We start from the raw sequence: 26994 nt of genomic DNA on the forward strand, positions 1-26994 counted from the left end.
CCTTCGTGGCCGGCCGCGGGGCCTCCCTGTGGGCCGCCCGGACGCTGTCAGTCTCGGCTGGGCGGTGGGCAGCTACTAGCTAGAGGCCCCGGGTCTGGCTGAACGGGGCTGGGCTTCTGTGGGCATTGATGGCGTGTACGAGCCCGGGGCCCAGGTTTTGGATCCTCCTTCCCCTGCGCCACGTCTACATGTCTGGGGGACCCTGGCGAGTTTGTTTTATTTACTACAGGTCTCGAGTTTTCCCCTTGTTAATGAGCAAGGGTCCTCACTGCAGCCCCCCAAACTGTTCCCAGGCGTATGGTAAACGTGTTTTGCTCAGAGAGGCCTTACCTGACATTGCTCCTTCGTCCTTTCTATGCAGGCCCCCATTGTTATTCTGTCAAAGCCCCGAATTCGTTTCTTTCCCAGTACTTTCTTCGTCTGTAATTACGTTATTTCTTTGTTGTCTGCCCTTCTCTCGCCTGTCTTCCACATTAGGCTGAGCTCCAACTGATGCGGACTCAGTTTCGCTCGTGTAGAGCGTCATGGTTCAGAGCGAGGACTCAAGTCAGGCCTGGGTTCAAAGCTCTGCTCGCTTTCTTGGTTGGGCAAGTTATGTTTCTACACCTTAGTTTCCTTATGGGTAAGATGAGGATGAGAATTAGAACCTACCTTTTAAAGACCAAGGGAGACAATTGTTTTAACTGTCAGTGCACTTCTGCTACATAGTAAGGGCAGAAAGGAAATCAGGTAATGTTATACTTAGTGACTAGCTTGTAATAGGTGCTCACTATGTGGTTACTATTTTTTTTTGTTGGTTTTTTTTTTTTTTTTTGGATGAGTGAAGGAACATTACTTTAGGGTTAAGCAGGATGGATAAGACTTAGTCTTCTTGCTCTTCCTCCAACCCCCGTGGTCCCAGAATGTACTGGCAAACACACCTGTAAAACATTAATTCGATTTAAAGAAAGCTTTTAAATAAAGTTTCAAAGGATAAACAAGAAACTTAATAAAGTGGTCCGTGGGATAGGCCTTGAAGTTGGGTGTACAGAGAAGAGAATGGAAGTGAGACTTTTCACTGTAAACCTTTATATATTTAAATTTAATTTTGAACCATTTGAAGGTAGACTAAGTCAGGCCAGGTGGCCCAGGCCTATAATCCCAGCACTTGAGAGGCTGAGGCAGGAGAATTTCAAGTTCCACACAGGTTCAGGGCCAGCCTGAGCTAAATGGGAGACCCTGTTTCAGAAAAGAACAAAAGAAAAAAGGACTAAGTGGTCTTTATATGTGGTGAATGCAGATGAAGAAGTGGTTCTGGGCCGGGGATTTAGCTCAGTGGTTCCGCCACCTGCCTTGCAAGCACAAGGACCCAACTTCAATCCCCGGTACCAAGAAAAAAAGTGGTTCTGAGTGAGCCATATTTTCCTGGACATGAGAAAACATAAATGAGTGACCCTTTTTTCTTTGTGAATTCCTCTCTATCTGCCTAGAGAAGATCCTAGAAATACTTGCTGTGTCCTTTAAGCTAGACCTTATCAAGCTGGCAGAAAGAGGACTATACCAGGCTCACATATTCCAGTAGTGGCAGAAAGAGTTCTAACTAATCTTTCTTTAATGAGCATTTACTTTGGTTTTTTGTTGTGTTTGTGATGCTGGGGATTGAATCCAGGGATACATACTAGGTAAACATTTTACCACTGAGCTACATCCTTAGCCCATTTAGATCAAGCACCCTGCAAAATGTATCTTTAAGTCTCTTAAGATAGATGATAAAACTGAGGCTCAGAAAGGTTAGGTCATGTGATCCTAAACATCGATCCAGATAATGTATATTCTAAGAAAAAAATATAGAGGTTTGTTTGACCAGGTGTGGCAGTGCATGCCTGTAATCCCAGCACTCAGGAGGCTGAGGCAGGGGGATCACCACTAGTTCAAGGCCAGCCTGGACTACATTTTTAATTCAAGACCAGTTTGCACTGCACAGTGAGACCCTGCCTCGAAAAACTGAAAAAAGAAGGTTTTTTTGTTTGTTTGTTTTTTAGCATGATGAATGAGGCAATTAAGAAAATTAATTTGTTTCCACTGCAGAAAGATTTAGGATGGGAGGAAAGTATAGAAGCTCACCAGATTAGCACATTACTGGAATCTGTGAGCCTGGTGTAGGCTCGTTATTATGGTAACTGATGGTTGTATATGGGTGTGGGAGCAGTATTTCAGAGGTCGAGATAAAGACCCCTGCCCAGAGCTGTAGTGAGGATAGAATGGAGACCACCTTTCACGCGTTTCCTTTCTTTATGACTCTTCGATCTGTTCCTTGTCACACCATCCATCGCCCCTCTTATGTGCGAATAAATTGTTTGCTCACCAGTCTTTCCACTGCACAGTAAACATGTCTGTAACGGGATACGTAGGGAAACTATATTTTTATTTTTACCTTTTTTTACTACATTTCACAGTACATAATGATTATATTCATCATCATGGGGAATGTGTGCGTACTGCATGTTAATTTTTTATGTCCCCTTTCCCTCTCCTAAAACTAGATTTTTAAAAAAATGGACATTCTGGTTAAAAAAATATGTTTTTCATCATAGCCATTTACAAATGTAGAGTTTGGTGATGTTAAGTATATTCACATTGTTGTGCAACAGATCTCCAGAACTTTTCATCTTGCAAATCTAAAGCTGTGTACTCACTAAACAACTCATTTTCCACATCCTCAGCCTTTGGCAGCCAGCCTTCTACTTTTTGTTGCTGTGAATTTGACTGCTTTAGATAATAACCTTATATAAGTAGTTATGTAGTATTTATCTTTGGTGATTGGTTTATTTCACTTAGAATAAGGTCCTCAAGGTTCGTCTTGAGTTGTAATATATGATGGAGTTTCCTTGGAGATCGGTTTTGAACTAAGATGGATCTGAATTGAGTCCTAGTTGTGTCATTTACTAGCTGAACAACCTAGGTTGAGTTGCCTAATCTCTTTGAGCCTATTTCCTTATTTCTGAAATGGTGATAAGAGCCAGATGTGGTGGCACATGCCTGTAATCTCAGCATTTGGGAGGCTGAGGCAGGAGGATTGTCACAAGTTGGAGGCCAGTCTGGGCTACATAGTGAGCCCCTGTTCCCTTCCCCCCATGGTGATAATAACATCTACTGTAGAAGGTATTAGAAGAATAATATGTTTAAAAAGCTTCAGTAGCACATATGTATCTGCAGATCCTGAAACTGTGCCAGGCACTTGTAACTAAGAACCCATGAAAATGAAATGAAACATTGTATCCTCCATACTGTGTCTCTACTCACTTCCCAGCAATCCATGGCTTTAAAGAGTTCCAGAGTCAGACTGCCTAATACATACTTGCTTTTGTCTTTGGGTAAATTAATCTTATGCCCCAGTTTCTTCATTTGTAAAATAGGGGTGATCATAGGACCTATCCTCTTCAAGTTGTGATGAAGGCCAAATGGGTTTGTGCATGTAAAACACTTAAAATGGTGACTGAAATATAGTAACTGTGCCATGAAGTTTAGCTTGTACTGATACTAATAAATACTTTGTATTATTCTGATGGATCCCAAGTCTCTATTTCCATTCCTGATGTCTCCCTTTAGCTCCAGGTGGGTAGGTACTGTATGTATATCCCCCTACCTGCTGAGGGTTTCCAACTAGATATCTAATAGACAACCTAAACTTTAAAATATTGAAAACCAAATCTTGATTCCTCAAAACCAAATCTTGATTCCTCTTCCATCAAATCTCATCTTCCCCAGCTCTCTAAATAGGACATAAGGGAAGTGGGGGAGAAGACTCAGGCCACCTGATCTGGAATGGGCCTGTCCTACTTGGATTTTAGTTTGCCTTCCCGCCCTTTTGTTCTGCCATCTGTTGAGGTAATAAAATATACTGGCACAGTGCTTTATAGCTTAGTGTTTAGTGAGCTGTCAGCACATTTGATCCTGAAAACAAATCATATCTTATAAATCTGCTGCTTTATTAAAACTCTCCAACCACATCGCATTGCAGGTAGAATCCATACTGTGATATACAAGGCCCTGCATAGACAGTAGGAATTGGAGCGAAAAGGACGGACTAGGTCAGTGATGGTGAACCTTTTGGAGCTTTCAGTGATAACAGCCACCACTGGACTAGGTAAACCCTGGGCACTGTGGGTCATCCCCAGATACCCTTCAGTAGGTAATCTGGTGAGAGGCTGACTTACGGAATTCCTCTTCTGTTCCCCAAACGCAGGCCATGGTGTCCTTTATGGTTATCGGTGTGTCTAACTTCACCTGAGGGTGGTTTGCCGTGTGTGTGCTGTGCTACGGATCAAGCCCAAAGCCTGGCATGTGCTCTCCCATTGAGCTACACTTCCAGCCCCACTTTTTAAACATTTTACTAGACGGTTCTTTCTTTGGCCTTATTCTGAGCATCAGTGTTGGTGAAATCTAGGAATTTAAGTCAAATAAATCTTCTCTTTCCTGTCAAGGATAATTTGATACCGAAAAGCTCCTGTGTAGATAAAATCTCACGTGAAATCTATTAATTTCCCCAGGATATCTTTGTAATCAAAAGCCCTAAAATTCATTTCAATTTTATTAAAATAATAAGCACCATTAAAATGGATATAACTATTCAGTGGTTAACATTTGTTGTCAGAATCACCTAACATGTGTAGTCTGCATTAGTAATCCTTTAAGACTTGCACTTAGTTTGATATTTTGAGGCACTGGATATCTTACACTTAAGGTTAAACAAGGAAGATACACATTTTCTTTCTGGGAAGTTTAGCCTTTAATTATTTAAAGAAGCCAGCAAAGACAAATCAACGAAAACTAAATGTCTAGAAATGCCACAGTGGCCAAACAAGTTGAAAGCTTCCTTGGTATGAGATTATCACGGCTGTAAACTGTCAAACCACAGTTTACTCCCAGAGAAAAACCCATGTGACACCTGCCAGTAACTCAGCTGTGAAGGTGACTGGATAGTTCTTTCATTATAGTGCTCAGCTGTTCATAAGGAAAACAATTGAAATGATTACTTTTAAATGAGAGTAGTAGGTGTTTTGTAAAACAATGTAGAGGTAGTAACAAAGTCCTTGTGAAGTTGAATATTGGGCTGTGATCCAGTCTGGTTTTTTGTTTGTTTTGTCTTGGGTGTTTCGAGACAGGGTCCCACTATGTAATTCAGGCTGGTCTTGAATTCACTATGTACCCCAGGCTGGCCTTGAACTCAAGGCTGTGCTCCTGCCTCAGCCTCCCAAGTGCTGACGCTATGGGTGTGTGCCACCGTGCCTGGCCCCGATTTCTGAGTTTCATGAGCCTTGTAATAAAAATATCTGTGCCTTATACTCTCAGTCTGAACCTCTGAGAAGGACCTAGGAAACCAGAGAGCCAGTATTTCTAATAACGCTTATATTTATTGACTTTTCAGTTTGCTGTTATCTATTTATTAGGATTTAGGGCTGAGGATTTAGTTCAGTGGTGGCACTGCTTGCCTCACAAGCACAAGGTCCTGAGTTCAATTCCGGGTACCAAAAAAAAAAAAAAAAAAAAAGATTAGGATTTAATTCACAATATATCATGCTATCTCATTTGTCTCCACCATTCTCCCAGCATAGCTATGTCATGCTTGTTTTAGCATTGAAAATAATCTTTTAGCCCCTTTTATTTGAAAGGCTTTATTAGGAACTGTGCTGAAGCATAAGAAAGTGCATGGACTAACATTCCTCTTTTTGAGGTCAATTTACACTGGTGTCAGCTTTCCCTAACTGTGACTAAATACCCGAGAATGACAATTTAAAGAAGAAAAGACTAGTTTGATGCTGTTTCTGAGGTTTAGTGGTGGCTGTTCTTTGTGTCCCTGACTTGAGGCCGAAGGGTCTGGGGGAAGGGTGTGGCAGAAGAGAGCTGTTTACCTCCAGGCAGCAGAGAAGCAGAAGCCAGAGGGGCTGGGCTTGGTGGCGCAGGCCTGTGATCTCAGCATGCTTAGCACTCGGGAGGCTGAGGCAGGAGGATTGCTGTGAGCTGAAGGCCAGCCTGGGCTATGTAATGAATTTAGGGTCAGTCTGAACTACATACCCTGTCTCAAAAAAACAAAAACAAAAACAAAAAAAAGCCAAAAACAACAAAAAAGGGAGGACTGGGAACAAAATAAACCCTGCCAAAGCCACACCATCAGTGACCCATTCTTACTATTTGGCCCTACCTTCCATTAAATCCACTGAGCTGTGAACTCATCTGTAGATTAATCCACTTGATGAAGTTAGAGCCGTCATGATTCAGTCACTTCCCCAAAGCCCATCAGCTCTGAAAACTGCTGCCTAGAGGGAGTCATCATTTCCAAACTCTAACAACAGTAAAATTTAGGGTTTTTGTTTTTGCTTTGTTTTGTTTGATGCTGGGGATTGAACCAAGGGCTGTGTGTGTACGAGGTGGTGCTCCACCACTAAGCCACATTGCTAGTTCAGAGGCCCTGTTTTAGTGTTGTCGTGTGACCACTAGTGCCTTTATAGAAGAGTCTTTTGTAGTAGTCAGCTCCTTTGCACAACTCTTTTCTTCCTCTTTCTTATTTTTTCCCTTCTCCAGACTGTTATATAAGTAAAATCTTAACACACACACAACACACATGTACACGCTCATGCACACATGGCACACAACACAGCCTGTGAGTCTGCCTTCTTTCACTGACACAATACTGTATATTTTTAAAAATTTGAATTACAGGATTCACAAATTTTGTAATTTCTCTCTTTTGAAAAGAATCCTTCAATCTTACTAGTATTTTTTTCTAATTATGTCTGTTATTGTTTGTTTGTTTGTTTTTGTTTTGAGACAGGGTCTCACTATGTAGCTGAGACTGACCTGGAACTCACTATGTAGCCAAGGCTGGTCTCGAACTCACAGGATCCTCCTGCCTCAGCCTCCCGAGTGCGGGGATTATAGGTGTGCGCCACCACTTCCGATATGTCTGTTATTCTTGGAACTTTATTTATGTTTGGGTTTTTTTGAGATGATCTTGCTGGGGGTCGTGGTGCACACCTGTAATCTCAGCACTCTCAGCATTCACACTCAGCAATCCTCCTGCCTCAACCCCCAGTGCTGTGCTTACTGGCATGTACCACCATGTCTAGCTATTCTTGCAACTTTAAATACAGTGTATTTTATTTGTTTTTTCATGCTGTAGACACTTTCCCAAATTATGTGTCTTTTTTTGAACATGGAGCATGTTCTCTGCTTGCTTCTCAAGAAAGAGTGCATGGGAGATAATTTTTTAAAAACTTGACATATCTTAAAATGTCTTTTATTCTACACTTGTGTATTTAGTTTAGCTAGGTATAGATTTCTGAATTGGAAGCTATTTTCCGTTAGATTATAGATGGTATTATACCATTGTTTTTAAACAAGTACATTCTTTTGCTTCCTTCCTGTTGTTAGATTTGTCCATGAAGTTGGCAAAGCTGTAGTTCATTTATTTTCATTGTAGTATAGTATTCTATTTTATTAATGGATCACAATTAATACATTTTACTTTTGAGAAGTATTTAGGATCTTTCTAATCTAAGTAACATGAACATTCATTCATTTTTACATCTTTTGTACATATTTACACAATTTGGAAGTTTTTTTTTCTTTTTTTTTCTTTTTTTTCTGGTACCGGGGGTAGAACTCTGGTCCTTGTACTTGTGAAGCAGGCACCAGAACCACTGAGCTAAATCCCCAGCCCCAGTTTGCACAATTTGGGAGAGATACTGAGAAGAATTAGAATTGTTGAATTATAGGGTATGCACAAGCCCAGCACCAGTAGCTATTACTGAAGCATTTCCCAAGTGACCGGACTAATGCACTTCCACTAGTAGTATATGTGAGGTCCATGTTTTAGTTAACTGTGAGGTTTTGAAGTTCAGTCTTTCTCACAGATGTGTAGTAGCATGTTATTAGGGTTTCAGTATGTGTTCTCTTGATGGCTTAATAAGGCTGGGTACCTTTTCTGTGGTTTATCAGCCATTTGGACATCTCTGTGGATTGCCTATTCACATCTTTTGCACAGTTTTGTGTTATGTTGCATTTTTTTATTTTAAACTTGATTGGATGGGTTTTAATGACGTTCTTTACATTTTCTGGATATGAGTGAGCCCTTCGTAGTGATGTATTACAAATATTTTCTCTCATTCTTTTGTTCTTTTTAATGTCTAAAATCTTTTGACGAACAGAAGTGCTTAATTTTTATTATCATTCATTAGATCACTTTCTTTATGGTTAGGGTTTTTTTGTGTTTTATTTAAGAATCTGTCTACTCTAAAGTCATGAAGATATTCTGTGTATTTTTTAGAAGCTTTTGCCTTTTATGTTTACATATACAGTACATTCCCCCCAAGAATTGATAATGTGGTATTTTGTGAAGTTTTCCATATAAACACCAGTTTGACCCATCATTATTCATTGGACAGTACCTACCCCTACTCTCTGTAGCACCTACCACCTTTGGTGTCAGTGAAGTATATGTGCAGGGGTCTGTTTCATGTCTGGTATGTTTTACTGGTCTATTTATCCCTGTGCTGGTATTACACTGTCTTATTTTATGTCATTTTATATGTTTTGAGGTGGATTATACAGAATAGGCTTACATTTTCCTACTTAGAGTCAAAATTGCCTTGCCATTTTTATGTATACCTTACAATGAGCATGTACATTTTTGTATCACTCTTGTTTGGTTTTGCTTTGTTTTCCGGTACTGGGAATTGAACGCAGAACCTTGCCAGCAGCGCTGAGATGCTCTCTTTACAATTCTTTTTAATTTTTATTTTTATCAGTACACATTTGCAGTACATAATGATTACATTCATTGTAAGGAGTTGGTTCATGTACATAACACACCTTAATTTGTTTTACATCCCCTTCCCCTCTCCCCTCCCTCCATCTCTTGTAGATAGTGTTTAGAAAACTACATCTTTTTTTTTTTTGGTACAGGGGATCAAACTCAGCACCTTGGGCTTGTGGGGGCAGGGGTGGTGCCACTGAGCTAAATCCCTGGCCCCAGAAACTACATATTTTAAACCTATAGCTGTAATATAAAAACCAGACTGATTTTTTATATTTCTGTAATAGTTTAATAATTTACGGGCTGGGGATTTAGCTCAGTAGTTCCGCTGCCTGCCTCGCAAGCAGAAGGACCAGAGTTCAATCCCTGGTACCGGGGAAAAAAAAATTTACTTTTAAGCTCTTTTGAAGAGTCACATGTACAGTCATGTTGAGTCACATGTATATCACATGTATAGTCATGTTGAGTATCATTACCTGCAGATAAGGCTTTTATTTTTCCCTTTCTGATCTTTTACCTTACTCTGGAGCCTAAGGCCACTAATATAATGAATAGAAGTTGCATCTCCCTGTTCTAAGAGGGGAAAATCCTTAAATATTTTACTTCTAAGTATGAATTTGCCATAGATTTTCTTTTTTTTTTTTAATTTTATTGAGTTTATTGGTACATTTTAGGGATACAGTACAGTTACATTCATTGTTGGGATCATGTACCTTTACATGCCATAGATTTTCTATAGACACTAATTATTAGAAATTTACTTCTTATTTTAATTAATGATTTTATCACTAATGGATATTGAATTATATCAAAATGTTTTTGCTGCATCAATTCAGATGTTTATATAATTTTTTATGTTAATGTGAATTACATTGGATATAATTTTTCAAATATTAAACCAACTTCTAATTTCTGATACAAATTTCCAGTTTTTATACATTACTAAATTTGATTACTAATTTTTAAGGTAGTGTTATTCCTCCTATATTCATGAATGAAACTGGCTTGTAACTTCTTTTGGTCAGGTTTTGATAATCAGATTTATAATGGTCACTCAGCATGGATTTAGTTATAACCCCATGAGTTTTGATATGTAATATTTTCATTCCATTTAAGATATTTTTCAAATTTCTGCTTAGACTTCTGTTTGACCCATAGATTTTTTAGAAGTACATTTCTCAATTTCCAAATGTGGGGATTTTCATGTTGAATTTTTTTTTTTTTTTTTTGGTGCTGGGAATCGAACTCAGGTCCTTGTGCTTGCGAGGCAGGCGGCAGAACCACTGAGCCAAATCCCTGCCCCTGTGGGGATTTTATAGTTATCTTTCTCTTAACAGATTTTGGATTAATTGTGCTGTGATTGGAGATTGTAGTCCATGTTGCAGTTCATTTAAACGTGTTGACATTTGCTTGATCTGCTAGCAAATAGCCATTCTGCAAATGTGTTCTTGTAAAGAATGTACAGACAGCGGTTATTAGATGTAGTGCTGTGTGTATATTAATTTTGGTTAATGGTGTTGAAATAGTCTATATCTTATTAATATTCTATATCTTACTAATTCTTGGTCTACATGTGTCAGTGTTTGCAAGAGATATAAAAATCTCCAACTGTGATTATAGTCTTCCTTATTTCTCCTTTTAAAATTGTCAGGTTTTCTTTGTATATGTTGAAACTTTTATGATATACATTTAAATATAGAATTGCAATATCCAGATTTACATTTTTACCCTTAAAATATTTGGAAGTACTGTCTGCCTTGAGGTTTGCTGATTTTAATACTTACACTGCCTTTCTTTTGGTGTATGTTTACCTTGTGTATTATTTCCATTCTTTTAGCCTTCTATACTTGTTTCTCTGGTAGGCGGCATAATAAACTTTCTTTTTAATTGGAACATTTAGCACATTCATGTTTAATATAATAACTCAGATTTTGGGACATAAATGTATTTAATTTACTTAGTATAGTATTAGCTATATAGTTTTTATTTATTTATTTATTCGTTTTAATACAGGGTCTTGCAGTGTAGATCAGGCTGGCCTGGAACTCATGGCAATCCTCCTCCCTCAGCCTCCCGAGTGCTGGGATTATGGTGCGTACCACCACACCCAGCTAGCTTTTAAAATATCTTAACTGTTCTGTATTCTTTTTTCACTTCTTTGATATTTCTTTTAATAGCGGTTTTATTGAGACAATTTATATGATTAGATTTATCCATTGTAACTGTACAGTTTGATGATTTTTAGCTAATTTATAGTTATGTAGCCATCACCATAATCTTTTAGAATATTTCTATCACCCTAAATAGTTTACACAAGTCTGTTACTAGGTTTTATAACAGCCTTTTGAAATATGATTATCATACTGCACAAGTCAGCCATTTAAAGTTACAATCAGTGGCTTTTTACCATTTATATATTCATGCATCTGTCATTACAAACTATTTTTTAGAACATTTCATCACTCCCAAGAGTAATCCTGTACCCAGTAGCACTTAACTCCCCAATTTATCCCTTCGTTTGATCCTTAGCAACAATTATGGTTGCCTGTTTTCAGTCTTTGTGGATTTGCTTATTCTGGACGGTTATATGACTATAACCAGACAATATGTAGCCTTTTATGATTGGCTCCCTTTACTATGATGGTCTCAGACTTTATCTGTGTCATAACATATATCCATGTATCATTTTCTTTTTTTGATGAATCGTAGTCCATTGTATGAATATGCTGTATTTATCCATTTATCACTCTCTGCATTTGTGTTGTTTTCTACTCTTTAATTATTAAGATTAATGCTGCTGTGAGCATGTGTATGCAAGTTTTTTTGTGAACATTTGTTTTTAGTTCTCTTTTATCCAGGAGTAGAAATGTTAGATCATAGACTGTTTAACTTTTTAGGATCTGCTGAACTGTTTTCCAGAGTGTCTGTACTATCCTACTTTTCTACCCAGAGTGTATAAGGGTACCTGTTTCTCTACATCCTCCCTATTTTATGTCCTTTTCTATTTTTTATTAGTACATATTTGTCATGCATATTGATCCCATTCATCATAGGGAATTTGTACCTTTCCATAATATATCTTTTTTTTTTCAGAAATTCTTGTTTTTATTTTACATAGTTTCTGAAGAATCATTTGCAAAAATTTCTCAGATCATAAATAAGTGCAAGATTAACATATGAGAAAATGAAATATATCATTTGATTGCCGTCATGTATTTAAGATCTTGGTAAGAATGTATTTTCTAAGTAAAATGTCTCAACGATTTCTTTTTTTTACATTTTCTCATTTTTTTTTTCAGCTTTAATTGAGTTTATTGGTACATTTTAGGGATACAGTACAGTTACATTCATTGTTGGGATCTTGTGCCTCTACATGACAAGTCTTGATTCTCATTTTTTCCCCTTACCTCTGCCCTCCCTTCACCCCCTCCTTCTCTCCCCATCTACAAACACTTTATTTTCATCTTTTCATTCTCTCACATTTTTTTCTTTTCCCATTTTACTCTTCCCCTACCTATCCCACCTTCCCTACACCTTTAGCTCCTTTCTTCCCATTTCTAAATGTCAGTAATCTTATTAGAATCTTATGCATTGTTGCAGATTATTTACATCAGGGAAACTATTTGGTATTTACACATGTGTGACTTATTTATTTCACTTAGGAGTATATCTTCAATATGTATCCATTTTCCTATGAATGAATCTATTTTCTCGTTCTTTATGGCTGAGTAATATCTTTGACAAAGGAGCTGACCATCCTCAGTGGAGGAAAGATAGCTTGTTTAATAAATGATGTTGGAAAAACTGGATGTCAACCTGCCACAGATTAAAATTAGACCCTTATCTTTCGCCATGCACTAAATTAAAATCCAAATGGATTAAAGATCTAAATATTAAAACAGAAACATTAAACTTGCTGGAAGGTAAGTTAGGCAGAACTCTGGAAGACATTGGTATAGGAAAAGACTTTATGAACAAATCCTCAGTAGCACGGGAACTAGCAGATAGAATCAACAACTGGGATCTCATCTTACTAAAAAGCTTCTGTACTTCAAAAGAAACCATCAGCAGAACTAAGAGACAATCTACAATGTGGGAAAAAATTTTTACCAGCTGTTCCTCAGACAAAGGACTATTATCAAGGATATATAAAGAACTCAAAACAATCAGTCCCCCCAAATATAAAGACCCGATTCAAAAATGGGCATCCGAAATGAACAGACATTTCTCAGACAAAGAAGTAAAAGCAGCAAGAAAATATTTGAAAAAATGTTCAACATCACTGGTCATTTGAGAGATGCAGATGAAAACAACACTGAGATTCCACCTCACCCCACAAAGAATGGCTGCTATCAAGAAATCACACAATAACAAATGTTGGCGGGGTTGTGGGGAGAATGGAACCCTTCTCCATTGTTGGTGGGAGTGCAGACTAGTGCAACCACTATGGAAATCAATATTGAGATACCTCAAAGAGCTTGGACTGGAGGTTCCATTTGACCCAGGCATCCCTCTGCTGGGTATCTTTCCAAGAGAACTAAAAGAATCCTATCACAGAGAAGTATGTGCACCCATGTTTATAGCGGCACAGTTTGTAATAGCCAAATCTTGGAAACAGCCTATTTGCCCATCCGTTGGAAACTGGATAAAGAAGTTGTGGTTTTCCATAATATATCTTAATTCTTCCTTTTTTCCCATTCTCTTTCCCTCCCTTTAACCCTTCTTTCCTTCATTTAAACAGCTTTGTTGCCATTTTTTTCCTTCCTGTTTTTTTCCCTTTTCCCTTATTTTCCTTCCTTCCCTCCCCCTCCCTTGTTACCCTTCCCATTTGAACATTTTCTTCCTTCTTCCTAATATCTATCCCCCACTATTTACCCTTACCATTAGTTACCCTCCTAATTTATTCTTTAGGTTACTCACACAAGAGAAACAACACGATTTTTAAATTTGTGTGTCTGATTTATTTCACTTAAGATTATAGTCTCGAGGTACATCCATTTTTCTACAAATGACTATGGTTTATCCTTCTTTATGGCAGAGTAGTACTATACTCTGTTGTGTATGAATACTGCATTTTCTTTACCTGTTCATCTATTGATGGGCATATGGACTGTTTTCAGGACTTAGCTATTATAAATGGTGCTGCTGTATGTTTTGTGGCTTTTTGATTATGCTATACTAGCAGATGCGAAGTGATACCTCATTGTGGATTGTATTCCTCTGATACCTAATGATGTACTCGCGGGCCATCTGTGTATCTTCTTTGGAAAGTGCCTGTTCAGAAACTTTGCCTATTCTTTAAATTATTAATGATTTCTTTAACAGCTTATTTGGTTTAACTTTTTCTTTTTGTAGAGTTCTGGTAGTTTGTGTCTTGCAGAGAGTGATACATTTAATCTAAGAAATCAAATTTGGGAGCATAGAGTTGCTCACAGTGTTCCTTTATTATCCCTTTAATGTCTGTGGGATCAGTAATGATGACCTACTTACCTGCATTTTTAATATTATTAATTTGTGTCTTCTTTTTTTTTTGTTTGTTTTTTTTGGTACCGGGGATCGAACTCGGGTCCTTGCTCTTGCAAGGCAGGCCACCGAACCGCTGAGCTAAATCCCCAGTCCCTTTCTTTTTTTTTTTTTTGAATAGCCTGGTTACAGTTTATCAGTATTATTGGTTTTTTGGTTTTGTTAAATTTTCTCAATTGATTTCCTCTCCAGTTTTTTTTTTTTTGCTCTTATTTTTAGTTCTTATTTTTTTCTACTTGCTTTAAATTTGCTCTTCTCTATGTAGTTCACTAAGGCAGAAGCTTAGACCATGGACTGCAGCTTTTCATCTTCCTTCATATACACCATTCAGTGTTACAGATTCCCTGCTGAGCACTGCTTTTTTTTTTTTCCACCTTGCACGAATTTGATAAGTTGAATTTTCCTTTTCATTTGGTTCAAAATATTTTTAAATTTCTCTTGAGATTCTTTGACCCATATGTTATTTAGAAATGAGTTGTTTCTTCTCCAAATATTTTGGGATTCCAACTATCCATTAATTGGTTTCTTGCTTAATTGCATTGTGCTTTGAGAGTTTACTTTGTGTAATTCCTGTTTTTTAAAACTTGCTCAGGTATGCTTTGTGGCCCAGGATGTGGTTTATCTCCATACCTAATCCATGTGAGCTTGATAGTAATGTGTATCCTCATGTTATTGGCTGAAATGTTCTCTAAATATTAATTAGATCCAGTTGATTGGAGGTCAACCATATCCTTACTACTTTTATACCTAAAGATTATTTGAATCTAGCTATAATAGCAGACATGTCAGTTTCTCCAGACAGTTCTTTCACTGTTTTTGGTTTTTTGAGACAGGACCTCATTATGTAGTGCACATTGGCCTTGAACTTGATATTTAGCCCAGTTCTTGCCACTTCCTGAAGCAGTTCTGGAAGTCATCCCTCATGAGTGTCTTTATGAGGTGTGATCGTCCTCCCTGAGCCTCCCAAGTGCCAGTGTTACACCACCACACCTGGGATTTCTCTCTTGGAAGTACATGTAAGGGATGATTGAAAAATAGGGTGAATATTTACATTTTTAAAATTTATTATCTCAGAAGGCACATTATTATTAATCTCCCTCAGAATACTTTTCATCCCTTCAAGCACACTTATCCCATCACTCTTGCCACTTGTTGGAGCAGTTCTGGGAGTGCTCTTTGGTGAGTATCTCTATGAGGTAGATAAGAAATATGGTGAAGGTTGCTGCCAAATGCCATCATATGGAAAGACATTATACAGTAGTGTGTCCTTGTCCACCATATTCACTAGAATAAAAATGTTACAACGTGTCCTTGCTTGCAGTGTTCACTAGATCTGGCACCCTGTGACTTTTGGCTGTTCCCCAGTAAAAATGACCATGAAAGTTAAACATTTTGAATCATTTCAGGATATTGAAGCAGCCAGGGCAGCACAACTAATGACGTGTTATAGGACTTCCAGCACTGCTTTATAAAATAGCAAGAGGGCCAGGGATTTGGTTCATGGTGCTGCACCTGCCTCACAAGCACAAGGTCCTGAGTTCCATCCCTGGTACTGGAAAGGGGGAAAAATGGGCGTGGTAGTGCACACCTGTAATCCCAGCACTCGGGAGGCTGAGAGGCTGAGGCGCTGAGGAAGGAGGATCGCCATGAGTTCAAGGCCAGCCTGAACTACATAAGGACACCTTTTCTCAGTATTAAAAAATATATATATATGACAAGAACAAAGGGATCAGTGTGTCTGGGGGGGTGGAATTTTGAGGGGAATTAATGGCAATGAGTCTTCTATTGTAATAACTTTTTAAATTTAAACACACCATTTTTTATCACACCTTTATCTGTTAAGGACTAGTACTATTTTCTTGGAGAATTGACCCCTTTTCAATTTTATCTTTCTGAAATCTGCTTTGTTTGAAGTTAATATAACTACTTAAGCTTCTTTTAATTAGTATTAGTGTGGTTTATCTTTCTTCATTCCTTGACTTTTAACCTAGCTACATCTTTATACAGAAAGTGGATTTTTTTGCCAGGTGCAGTGGCACATTCCTATAATGCCAGCTTCTTAGGAATCTGAGAGAAGAGGATTGTAAGTTTGAGGTCAGCCTGGGCAACTTAGTGAGATCTTGTCTCAAAATAAAAAATGAAAAGGCCAGGTGGGAAGATTTCAAGTGTGAGTTTAGCCTGGGCAACCTAGTAAGATGTTTCAAAATAAAAAATACATGAGGGCTGGGGATATAGCTCAATGCAAATGGTCTGAATTCAGTTTTTAGTACGGGTAAATGATTGTAAGTCAATGGAGTGCAACCTGGGTTCAATCCCCAGTACTGCAAAAATCAACCAATCAATCAGTAAAACAATCAATATGATGAGTTTCTTAAAGACCCAACTTTAAGAAAAATTTATTCTGACCGACCTTATCTGTTAATTAGTAGGTTTAGACCATTTATAGATGTTTACAGTGATTAGTGGTAACTGGCTTTTGTTTGTTACACTTGTTTGTTTCTTTTTTTGTTTTTTACTTTCCCATCTTTTTCTGCCTTTTTTTTTTTTTTTTTGTACTGGGAATTGAACTCAGGACCTTGTACTTATGAAGCAGGCGGTGGCACCACTGAGCTAAATCCTCAACCCCTTTTTCTGGCTTCTTTCTGACTTTGGTGGGGAGGGTGGTAATGGGAGTTGAACCCATGACCTTTTACACTGAGCTACATCCCCAGCCCCTTTTTAATTTTATTTTTTTGAGACATGGTCTCACCAAGTCACTGAGTTACATAGACTGGGCTCGAACCTATTGTCTTGTCTCCCAAACTGGGCAGTATTACAGTATCTCTTCTCTTAGTTTGTTAATTGTACTTCTTGTAAAACCATTTTTAGTGATTGCCCTACAGTTTGCAGTATTCATTTTCAATGAATGTAAGTCCACTTACGGTAACGCTACACTGCTTCATAAGTACCCTATGACCCATTTCCTCCCTCCCACTTTTAAGACTATCATTCAGTTCACTTGTCCAAGTGCTATGTTTACCTTTTGCATTGTTACTGTTATTGAGTAATTATTAGATTCATTAAGAATAAAAAACGAGGTATTTTCATATTCTGTTTGTTTTGTGTTCAGTACTCTGTGTATATGAGTTTCTAACCCACATCATTTGCCTTTTCTCTAAAGAGCTGCTTTTAATATATCTTGTAGAACAGGTGTACTGTTAAAAATTCTCTTAGTTTTTGTTTACTTTTGAAGGACAGTTTTACCTATCTTCAAGCTCACTGATTATTTCCTTGGCTATCTCCAATGCCAATGAGCCCATCAAAGGCATTCCTCATTTCAGGTATAGTATTTTGATTACTGGGTAATTGCTTATATTTAGTGGAGTTATTTTTCTTTTTGGTCATCATATCCTTTTCAAATAGATGATTTTCAAATGGTTTTTACCATTCAGTGAGTTGTCTTACTACTTTCTTGATACTGTCCATTGAACCACAAAAGGTTTTACTTTTGATGAAGAAGAGTTTATTTTTTACTTTGGGTTGCTCACACTTTAGTGTCGTAACTAAGACTTGATTGCCTAATTTAAGACAATGAGAGTTACACCTATGTTTTCTTGTAAGTATTTGATAGTTTTAGCTCTGATGTTCAGATCTTTGATTCATTTTGAGTTAATTTTTGTATATGGTGTGAGGAAGGAGTCTTTTATTTTGCTTATGTTTTTCTGGTTGTCCTAGCCTGGCAACATTTGTTGGAAGACTTCTGTCATTGAACAGTCTTTGCACTCTTGTCAAAAATCAATTGACCGTAAATATAAGGATATATTTTGAGAATCTTCATGATATTATGTTAGTGGCCCAAACTGTGCATTCTTCATTATTTTAGCCTTGTAGTGAATTTACAAATCAGGAAGCATGAGTCTTTCAGCTTCAAGATAGTTTTGCCTAGTTTAGGTCCTTTGCATTTCTATATGAATTTGAGGATTAGCTTGTCAATTTCTGTAATTAGGTCAGCTGGAATTATAATAGGAATTGAATCACTACAGGAGGTACTGCTCTTTTGAGTAATAATAAGAATCATTGTATCTGGGTGTGATGGTGCATGCTTGTAATCTACTCAGGAGGCTGAGAAAGGAGAATTATGAGTTCAGTCCAACCTGGGCAACATAGTGAGACCCTATCTTAAAAAAATTTTTGACAAAAAAGGTATTGCCATTTTAGTAATATTAAGGCTTTCCATCCATGAGCATGGAATAGCTTTCCACTATCTAGACCTCATTTAATTTAACAATATTTTGTTTCTTTTTATAAATCCTGTATTCCTTTTGCTTCACTTATTTATAAATATTCTCTATAATGCTATTACAAATGGGATTGATATACTAGATTATATTTTGTGCAGATGGAGAGTTTTATTCTTTTCTAATCTGGACGCCTTTTTGTTTCTTTTCTAATTGTTTAAATTCAAATTTCTAGTCAAATAAAAGTGAAAGTGGACATTTTAGATTTTTTTCCTGCTCTTAGCAGAGAAGCATTTAGTCTTTCCCTATTATTATGCCAGTTTTTTTTTTTTATTGTCCCTCCCCTTTTTTTTGTACCAGGGATTGAACTGAGGATTTTGTGCTTGTGAGGTAGGCTGCAGCACCACTGAGCTAATAATAGGTTGAAGAACTTCCTTTGTATTCCTAGTTTGTCCTAGTTTAATTGCAATGATGTATTTGATTTTTGTCTTTTTTCCTTTTGTATCTGTTGATAATATCATGAGGGCTTTGTTCTATAATCTGTTTATATGCCATATTACATTTATGTATGTATGTTTTACGAAGGATTGAACACAGGACCTCATGCTTGCTAAGCAAGTGCTTCACCACTGAATTATATCCCCAGTTGTTATTCATATGTTGAATTATCTTTGCCTTCTTGGTATAAATCTTGTTTGGCCATGGTGTTTCTATATGATGCCAGATTTGGTTTGGTAATACTTTGCTAGAGTGTTTTTGCATCTATATTAAAAAGAGATATTCATCTGTAGTTTTCTTGTGATGTGTTTGTGTGGATTTGTTACAAAGGTAATAAGGCCTCACAGAATGAGTTGGGAATATTTTCTCCTATTTTATGGAAAAGCCTAAAGTGTTGGTGTTAATTGTTTAAACATTTGGTAGAATATGTCAGAGAAGCTATCTGTCTGTACCTGGGCTTTCTTTTGTGATGTTTTGTTTGTTTTAATCACTGATTCAATCTGTTTTTGGTACAAGTCTATTCAGATATTTTGTTTCTTCTTGAGTCAGTTTCACAGGTTGTGTTTTCTAGTAATTCATCCATTTCATTTAGTTTATCTGTTAACATGTGATTATAGTATTTTATTATAATCTTTTAAATTTTTTATGATATTGATAGTAATATTGTCTTTTATTCCTGAATTTAATAATTTGTGCTAGAAGTTGATCAATGTAGTTAAAGGTTTGTCAGTTTTGATCTTTTCATAACACCTTGAAACTTTTGGTTTCATTTATTTTTCTGATCTTTATTTCTGCTACAGTCTTTTATTTTCATTCTTGTTCTTGATTGTGTTTAATGTCCTTTTTTCCTATCTTCTTAGGTTGGATCTTTATTTACTTGTGATCTCTCTTCTATTTTTAATATTGTTTAAAGCTATAAATTTTTCTGAATGCACTGCTTTTCCCACAACTATATTTGCTTGCTTTCTTTATCTTTCAAGGAAGGAAAGGAAAGATGTATTTCTTTTTGTTTTTGTTTTGTTTTGGTTTTTTTTGTTTTTGAGACAGGGTCTCACTATGTAGTTCAGACTGCTCTGGAACTCGCTGTGTAGCCCAGGCTGTTCTTGAACTTACAGCAGTCCTCTTTTCTCAGCCTCCCGAGTGCTGGGATTACAGGTGTACGCCACCACACCTGGCTGCAAAGATGTATTTCTATTGTTTTTGATCTTGCATTGATTTGAGCTTGCTTGACCCATATGAAATTGCTGTTATTCAATTTTTTTTTTAAGAGTAGGAAAAATTTATTGAGGGAAGAAAAAGCTTCTGTCTAAGAGAGACAGAAGGGGGACTGGAAAATGGGTTGCCCCATTCAATCATTTTGATGTGAAAAGTTAGTACTTTCCTACATTTCACTCTAATCTGATTGTTCTCATGAACATCTCATTGCTTCATGTTATCCTTATATTATCTTTATTTTTATAATCTAAGAAAATAAGCCTAAGAACAATGGGACTTGACTATTAACATAAGAGTGATATGTGTCAGGATAGAACCAAAACATTTTTTAGTTTTAGCTTTTTAAGACAGTCCCACTGTGTAGTTCAGGCTGATCTTGAACTCACTTTGTAGTTCAGGATAGCCTCAGACTCATAGCAATCCTCCTGCCTCAGCCTCCTGAGTGCTGAGATTACAGGTTGCACCATTGTGTCCAGCAAAAAACATTGATGATCCAGTGCCCTGTACCATCGCTTATAAGAAGGTTTTGATCTAGTTGAGGGACAGGTGTGTGGAACTAATTTACATCTTGTCCCTGATAATGAATGTTACACCCCAAAAGTGATAGCGAAAATTGTCATAATTTACTAATGTGTTTGTTGATGTATTGCTGTTGCTCATGCTTTCAAATGTTTACTGAGTCTCTGCTGTGTGCCAGGCACTCTGAGATTGAACAATATAGGGGCTGGGGTGGGGGAGCACAGTTTAGTACACTTTTAAGTAATTGTAATCTAATGGGGGGAAAGGCTTAAATGGATTGTTAATTACAACACAACAGGATAAATTATTCAATAGATTAAGCCCCAGAGAAAGGATCAGATCATCTCATACAAACAAGAATAGGGAAAGCCACTCATAGATTTCTAGCTTTTTAGATAGAAAAGACAGGGAAGGAGCATTTTAGGCAGGTGAAGAACATGAACTGAGAGGCACAGAGAGAGAACATGTGTGTGTGGATCTTAGAATGTGCATTAGCAAAGAGATGAGACTGGAAAGCAGGGGTAGATTATGAAGGGTGTTGTATCAAGAGGTAAAAAGTTGGAGGAGGTTTTTTCTCAGGCTGTACAGGAGTATTTGAATTTTTTTTTTTTTTTTTGGAGACAGGGTCTCACTATGTAGTTCAGACTGGCTTTGAACTCACTGTATAGCTCAGGCTAGCCTTGAACTGTCAACAATCCTCCTGCTTCAGCCTCCTGAGTGCAGGGATTATAGTGTTCACCACCATGCCCAGCTCTTTGAAGATTTGTACAATGAGAATTTTGAGTTGTTTTCCTGGAGGTGTTTGGGAGTCAGCTTTTCTTTGCTCTGTCTGCTAGTAGGGCTTTCCTTACTAGTAAAATATTCTTGTCTTTTTTTTTTTTTTTTTTTTTCACAGTTCACTGGAGCTTTTTTGACAGAAAGGGACAAACAATCCAAATGGAGTGGAATTCCTCAGTTGCTCCTTAAGCTATATGCCACCAGCCACCTCCACAGTGACTTCATTGAATGCCAAAACATCCTCAAGGTAATTCTTATGGGACTTAGGGGAGACACATTCAGAGTCTCCAGGTGACATAACTGTTTGCTTTCTTTAATAGCCTGTTTGAATTGTGAGAGCTGTTCAGAAAAAGTCCAAGAAGAAAGGGATTTGGATGACACTATTTCCCCCATGGTTCTGTGGATCGAACCCGAGCTCTCAAGCATGATATCCAGGTGCTCTTTTACTGAACTACATGTCTGGCCCTGGATAACACTGTTTTTGAACACAGTTTTGAACCCATATTGCTGAAGACTCCTGGAGGAGCCTTGTGGTTGCTGATTTGATGGGGTAGATTGGATGGTTGGGATAGGAATGAAGAATGCAAAGATGTGTGCTGAGGTGATTCTGAGTGTGTAGCAGAGCACTGGGCCCTACCAGAAATTTTGATTCAGTACATCTGGGGTTACTTTATCCAACAAACTTTAGCTTGGGCCAAGTGTGAACTTCAAGTACTGCTCTAGTTGCAGTTATAACTGGGTGAGGATATATTATCATAATGAAACTGAATGATATAATGTTCTTCAGAGGTGAAATTTTTGTGATTACATCACAGACTTCTTCAGTCTAATATGTTATAGTGATTAAGCTTATTTACCTTTAAGAAGAGACATTTTTGGGCCAGGGATTTAGCTCAGTGGCATAGCGCCTGCCTGGCAAGAGTAAGGTCCTGAGTTTAATTCCCATTGCCAAAAAAACAAAAGAGAGACATTTTCATGTTCTTGATTTTGTCATAATCTAATTGATTGAAATAATTAGAACCCCTTACATTTATTTAAAAATACTTTCCAAAGAATAGTACATTATTTCATTTGATTTGAGATACAGTGTTAAAGTAAAATCAAAGAGAGAAATTGATATGTTAGTCTTTGATGTGTGATCATTTCTTTATTCATCCAGCAAATCACCAAATGTTTATGTAAAATTTACTGTGTAGCAGGTTTTCCTGTAAGTTTTTTTGCAAGTAGCTTTGTACCACATGAACAAAAGATTCTATCGCCTGCCAAAATTTAAGAATTACCTCCCTTTGTCTACAGTTTCATATACTTGCTATGTCTTGAGACCTATCACAAGATAATTATTCTAGCCTTTTCTTCAAAAAGATTTAATCTCGAGGAAAAAAAAGTTTTCAAATAGATACAAAGTGAGAGTATTAGATGTGCGCTAAAAGTTAAGTGTCACAGATGACTTACAGGTTGCTTTGGGGATAGAACATCAGATTGTGTTTGAGCTGGGGAAATCAAGGGCGAGATCCTTTGGAAGGTGATATTTGAGCAGAGATTTGGTTATTACTGTATATAACTCAGTAGCTGAAGTGGAAACCACCGTTTATCTCATAATTTGTGGTTAAGTGAGTGGTTCTGCTTCCTGTGCTATTGGAGATTGAGACGTCTAAAATGTTAAAATAGCCTCGCTCACATCCCAGGCAGGTCGGTGCTGGCCATCAGCTGGAGATTGGCGGTGGCAGCAGTCATGGTCTCAGTTCTCCTTGCTGTGGCTTCTTCCCCAGGTGGCTGTGTTGGGCTTCTTCTTCCGATCAGATTCCAAGATGGCAAAGGCCAACTCTACCAGGCCTTGAGACTTACCGCTGGAAGTGGCGTACTGCCACTTTGCCATGTTCTGTTAGTTGAAGCAAGTGGCACCAGTGCAGAGTCAGTGAAGAAAGGGACTCTAAAGGGGTGTGGGTACGAGGGCATGTGATTCATTGAGGCCCTTTCTGCTCATGCCGATTCAGTTTGTGACTAAAATGAAAACCAATATTTTAGCATCTGGTCTGTGTTGAATTCTAAAACAAAATGTTTGTGTTCCTTTTTTTAAAGGAAATTTCCCCTCTTCTCTCTATGGAGGCTATGGCATTTGTTACTGAAGATAGGAAACTTACTCAAGAAACTACTTATCCAAATACATATATTTTTGATTTGTTTGGAGGTGTTGATGTAAGTAGCTCTTTATTCTTCTATCAGTATTACTACATTGATGGTTTGAATATTTAAATGTTAAAGTGGAAGACAGGACGCATTTCAGAATTTATGACAAACATTTCAGATTTTGACTTATAGAAGATCGGGGGCATTCACCTGTGTAAAAATGGCATAGTTTTTTCTCTCTGTGTCTTTTTTTTTATGATAATATAACCACCTGTTTTTTAAAATACCAAATAAAAAGTGTGTTTCCCAGTTTCCCAGTATCTCCTCCTCAGAAGCAGTTGTGATTACTAGTTTCTTGTATGTCTTTGTAGAGATGTTCCGTTGCTCTGTGTAAATGCCCCCTCACCTACCTCAGTTTATTTTCTCCCCACATTTAGTGGCATGCCATGTAACCTTTATACTCTCCCCTACTTTATTTTTTTCATGTAACCCTACCAAGAGGATAGTTTCATTTCAGTACATGTAGATCTGCCTGTAGTGGTTTAAATATGAAGCGCCCCCCCATCCAAAGACTCATGGACTGGTGGGCTTGATCTCCAATGTGGCAATGTTAGGAGGTGGGGCCTGGCTGAAGAGATTGGTCGCTGGGAGCCCACCACTGAAATGCTTTTCTTCTTGGGCTCTTCCCCTGCTCTCTGCTTCCTGGCTGCTGCGAGGTAAGCAGCTTTCTTCTGCTGTAATGTTTCTACCTTGGAGCCTGCTTACTATGGACTGAAACCTCTGAAACCATGAGCCAAAATAAACCATTCTGCCTTTAAGTTATGTATGTCAAGTATTTTATCCCAGCAATGGAAAGTTGACTCACTGCCTCATCATTTACAATAGCTAAATGGTATTCTCTGCTATAACTGTACTATGATTCATTTATGCAGTCCTTCATTTATGGACACTTACAGTTTTTTCACGCCTTTTCTATAACAAACAAGGTTAAAGATTTTGTATGTATTTTTTTAATGTGAATGTAGACTTTTGGAATCAAAGCATGTGTGTCTTAATATTGTTTTCTGTATTAACTGCAACTTACTAACTTACATTGTCAGTTACAAAGTATAAGAGTGTGTTTACCCACACCATCACCAACGTGTTGTATGTATGTGAGTGTTTTTATGGATTTGTTGTGAAAGTATAGTCTTCATACAGAAGAGTACACCAATAATTACCACCAAATAAATTCACTTTTGACCTGCTGCCCAAATCAAGAAATAGGAGATTACCAGGACTTAGAAGCTGCCTTCACCAAACTGTGTATTTTAAATATTTCCTAACTAGATGTGAGAAAAATCTTATTTCTTCATAGTTTTATTTTACCAGTTTATAGACACACGGTGCACATGCTACACAATTCACACATTTAAAATGTACAGTTGATGTGCTCACATTGGCAGTACATACACTAAAGCAGAAAGGATACAGAGAAGATTATTAGCAAGGCCCTGTGCAGGGATGACACGTAAAGTATACACTTCATTGTTTTTTAGTGTGTAGACATCACTGCAGTCAGATTTAGAACATTTTACCCCTTACAGAAGATCTCCATATACATTAGCTGTCATTCCCCTACCTCTCCAGCCCTTAACCCTGCTGTAGGAAACCACTAATCTACCTTCTGTCTCTATAGATTTCCCTGTTCTGAACAATTTGTATAATTGGGGTCATGTAATATATGGTCTTTTGTAACTGGCTTCTTTCACATAGCACATTGTTGTCAGTGTTTATCTGTGTTGAAGTGTGTGTCAGTACCACACTTTGTACATTCATGTGTGTAATGATGGTCAGTTGGGCTACACAGTTTCATGTTCCTATCAGCAGTGTAAGAAGATTCTGGCTTTTCTGTATCCGTAATGCTTATTATTATCTATTGTTTTCATTGTAGCCATTTTATCAAGGGTGAAATCAGAATGAGATGAAACTTTGTATACATAGTTTACTTTGTATAGCAATTATTTGCAATGAATAAAAGTATCCCAGGAGAGGTAGTGTTATTTTATCCTCTGATTGAATTTTCTGAAGTTAATAATGTTAAAATTTTAGTAGCATGGGAAAATTCAATACCGTTGTATTTGCTCTATGATAATCTTTAAAAAGATGATTTGGGGTCTCTATCTCACAAAGCAAACCAGGCCTGCATTAAAGGGCACCTTTTATTGTTCCGTGTTATAAGACTTGTTGCTTTTCTCCCTTACAAGTGCAATTGATGTGAAATGCAGATATGTGGAAAGCTGAACTAAACACTTTTCTAGAAATGATATTCTGTGGTACAGGGGCACTCGAGGGTTTTTATTTTCCAATCTATTGAGCTAAAACAACACACATTTCCCCTTTCTCTTTCGGTTCAGGATGTTGAAACATGATGTCTCATTCATCCTAGGAGCGATCCCAAGAATGTGGATTTGCTTTCTAAAGACTTGTTGCTAGTTTGAGATGACAGAAGTTGTCTCAGATCTTCCAGCTGATCTGTCTAGCCTCAGATTTTTATGTTGACTGTTTTTTAAAAAATGCTCGCTTCAGCAGCACATATACTGAAAGTACGATAGGATTGTTTTTCTCCTGTTTAACTTGGGGTGTATTGGACATGCTCCCCAAATATTGGCCTGTAGCTAAAAGGGGCTAGAAGAGGTTTTTTTTCCTTGTTCTAAAATTGCACTTAAATTGATTTAAACAATAACATAAACCATGCATGTACATATATAGGTATATCTGTATATCTATCTATGTATATATGTGGTTGATGTTTAAACATGGTGACTTAGCATATGATCTCAGCATATAGATTACTTTAAAATGCTTGAATGTAGATAAGTAGAAACTGACTTTTTAAAAAAACCTATCTACACAAAGGTCCTTGTTATAAAAGTAAGTGGTATTCATTAAAGAAAATTTAGGCCAGTCACTATGGCATGTACCTGTAATCGTAGCTGCTGGGGAGGCTGAGGCAGGAGGATTACAAGTTCAAGGCCAACCTAGGAATAACTTATCATGACCCTATTTTAAAATAAATTTTAAAAGGGCCGAGGATGTAGCTCAGTGATAAGTACCCCTGGGTTCAATCCCCACAGCCACCCCCATTTATTTTATTTTTTTTAGAAAACTGTCTTTGAGCCTGTCACTAAATTCAACCACTGTTAAGATTTAAAGTAGTCTGACCTTTATTTTTTTTTTACATTGACTTAGATTTTCATTAAAGTTTTTAAAACAATAGCTTTTTGGTTTTGTGTTTGATTTAAAGTAGTCTGACCTTTATTTTTTTTTTACATTGACTTAGAT

General features: G+C 37.3%; 1 protein-coding gene and 1 non-coding gene across 2 annotated transcripts in view; both read left to right on the forward strand.

The window, feature by feature from the left end:
* Trpc4ap (transient receptor potential cation channel subfamily C member 4 associated protein) overlaps window positions 1-26994 on the forward strand; it is a 77455-nt gene that overhangs the window by 535 nt on the left and 49926 nt on the right. The window contains exons 2-3 of the mRNA XM_010640075.3: window positions 21662-21790; window positions 23623-23739. Coding sequence (XP_010638377.1) covers window positions 21662-21790; window positions 23623-23739 — 246 coding nt within the window. The remainder of the gene's footprint in view (window positions 1-21661; window positions 21791-23622; window positions 23740-26994) is intronic.
* LOC117287274 lies at window positions 25100-25206 on the forward strand. The gene has a single exon (XR_004518508.1). It is a non-coding gene; the product is annotated as a U6 spliceosomal RNA (small nuclear RNA).

Source organism: Fukomys damarensis, unplaced genomic scaffold (genome assembly GCF_012274545.1).
Source record: "Fukomys damarensis isolate Sample0158 unplaced genomic scaffold, DMR_v1.0_HiC HiC_scaffold_22, whole genome shotgun sequence".
In the NCBI taxonomy this organism is placed as follows: Eukaryota; Metazoa; Chordata; class Mammalia; order Rodentia; family Bathyergidae; genus Fukomys; species Fukomys damarensis.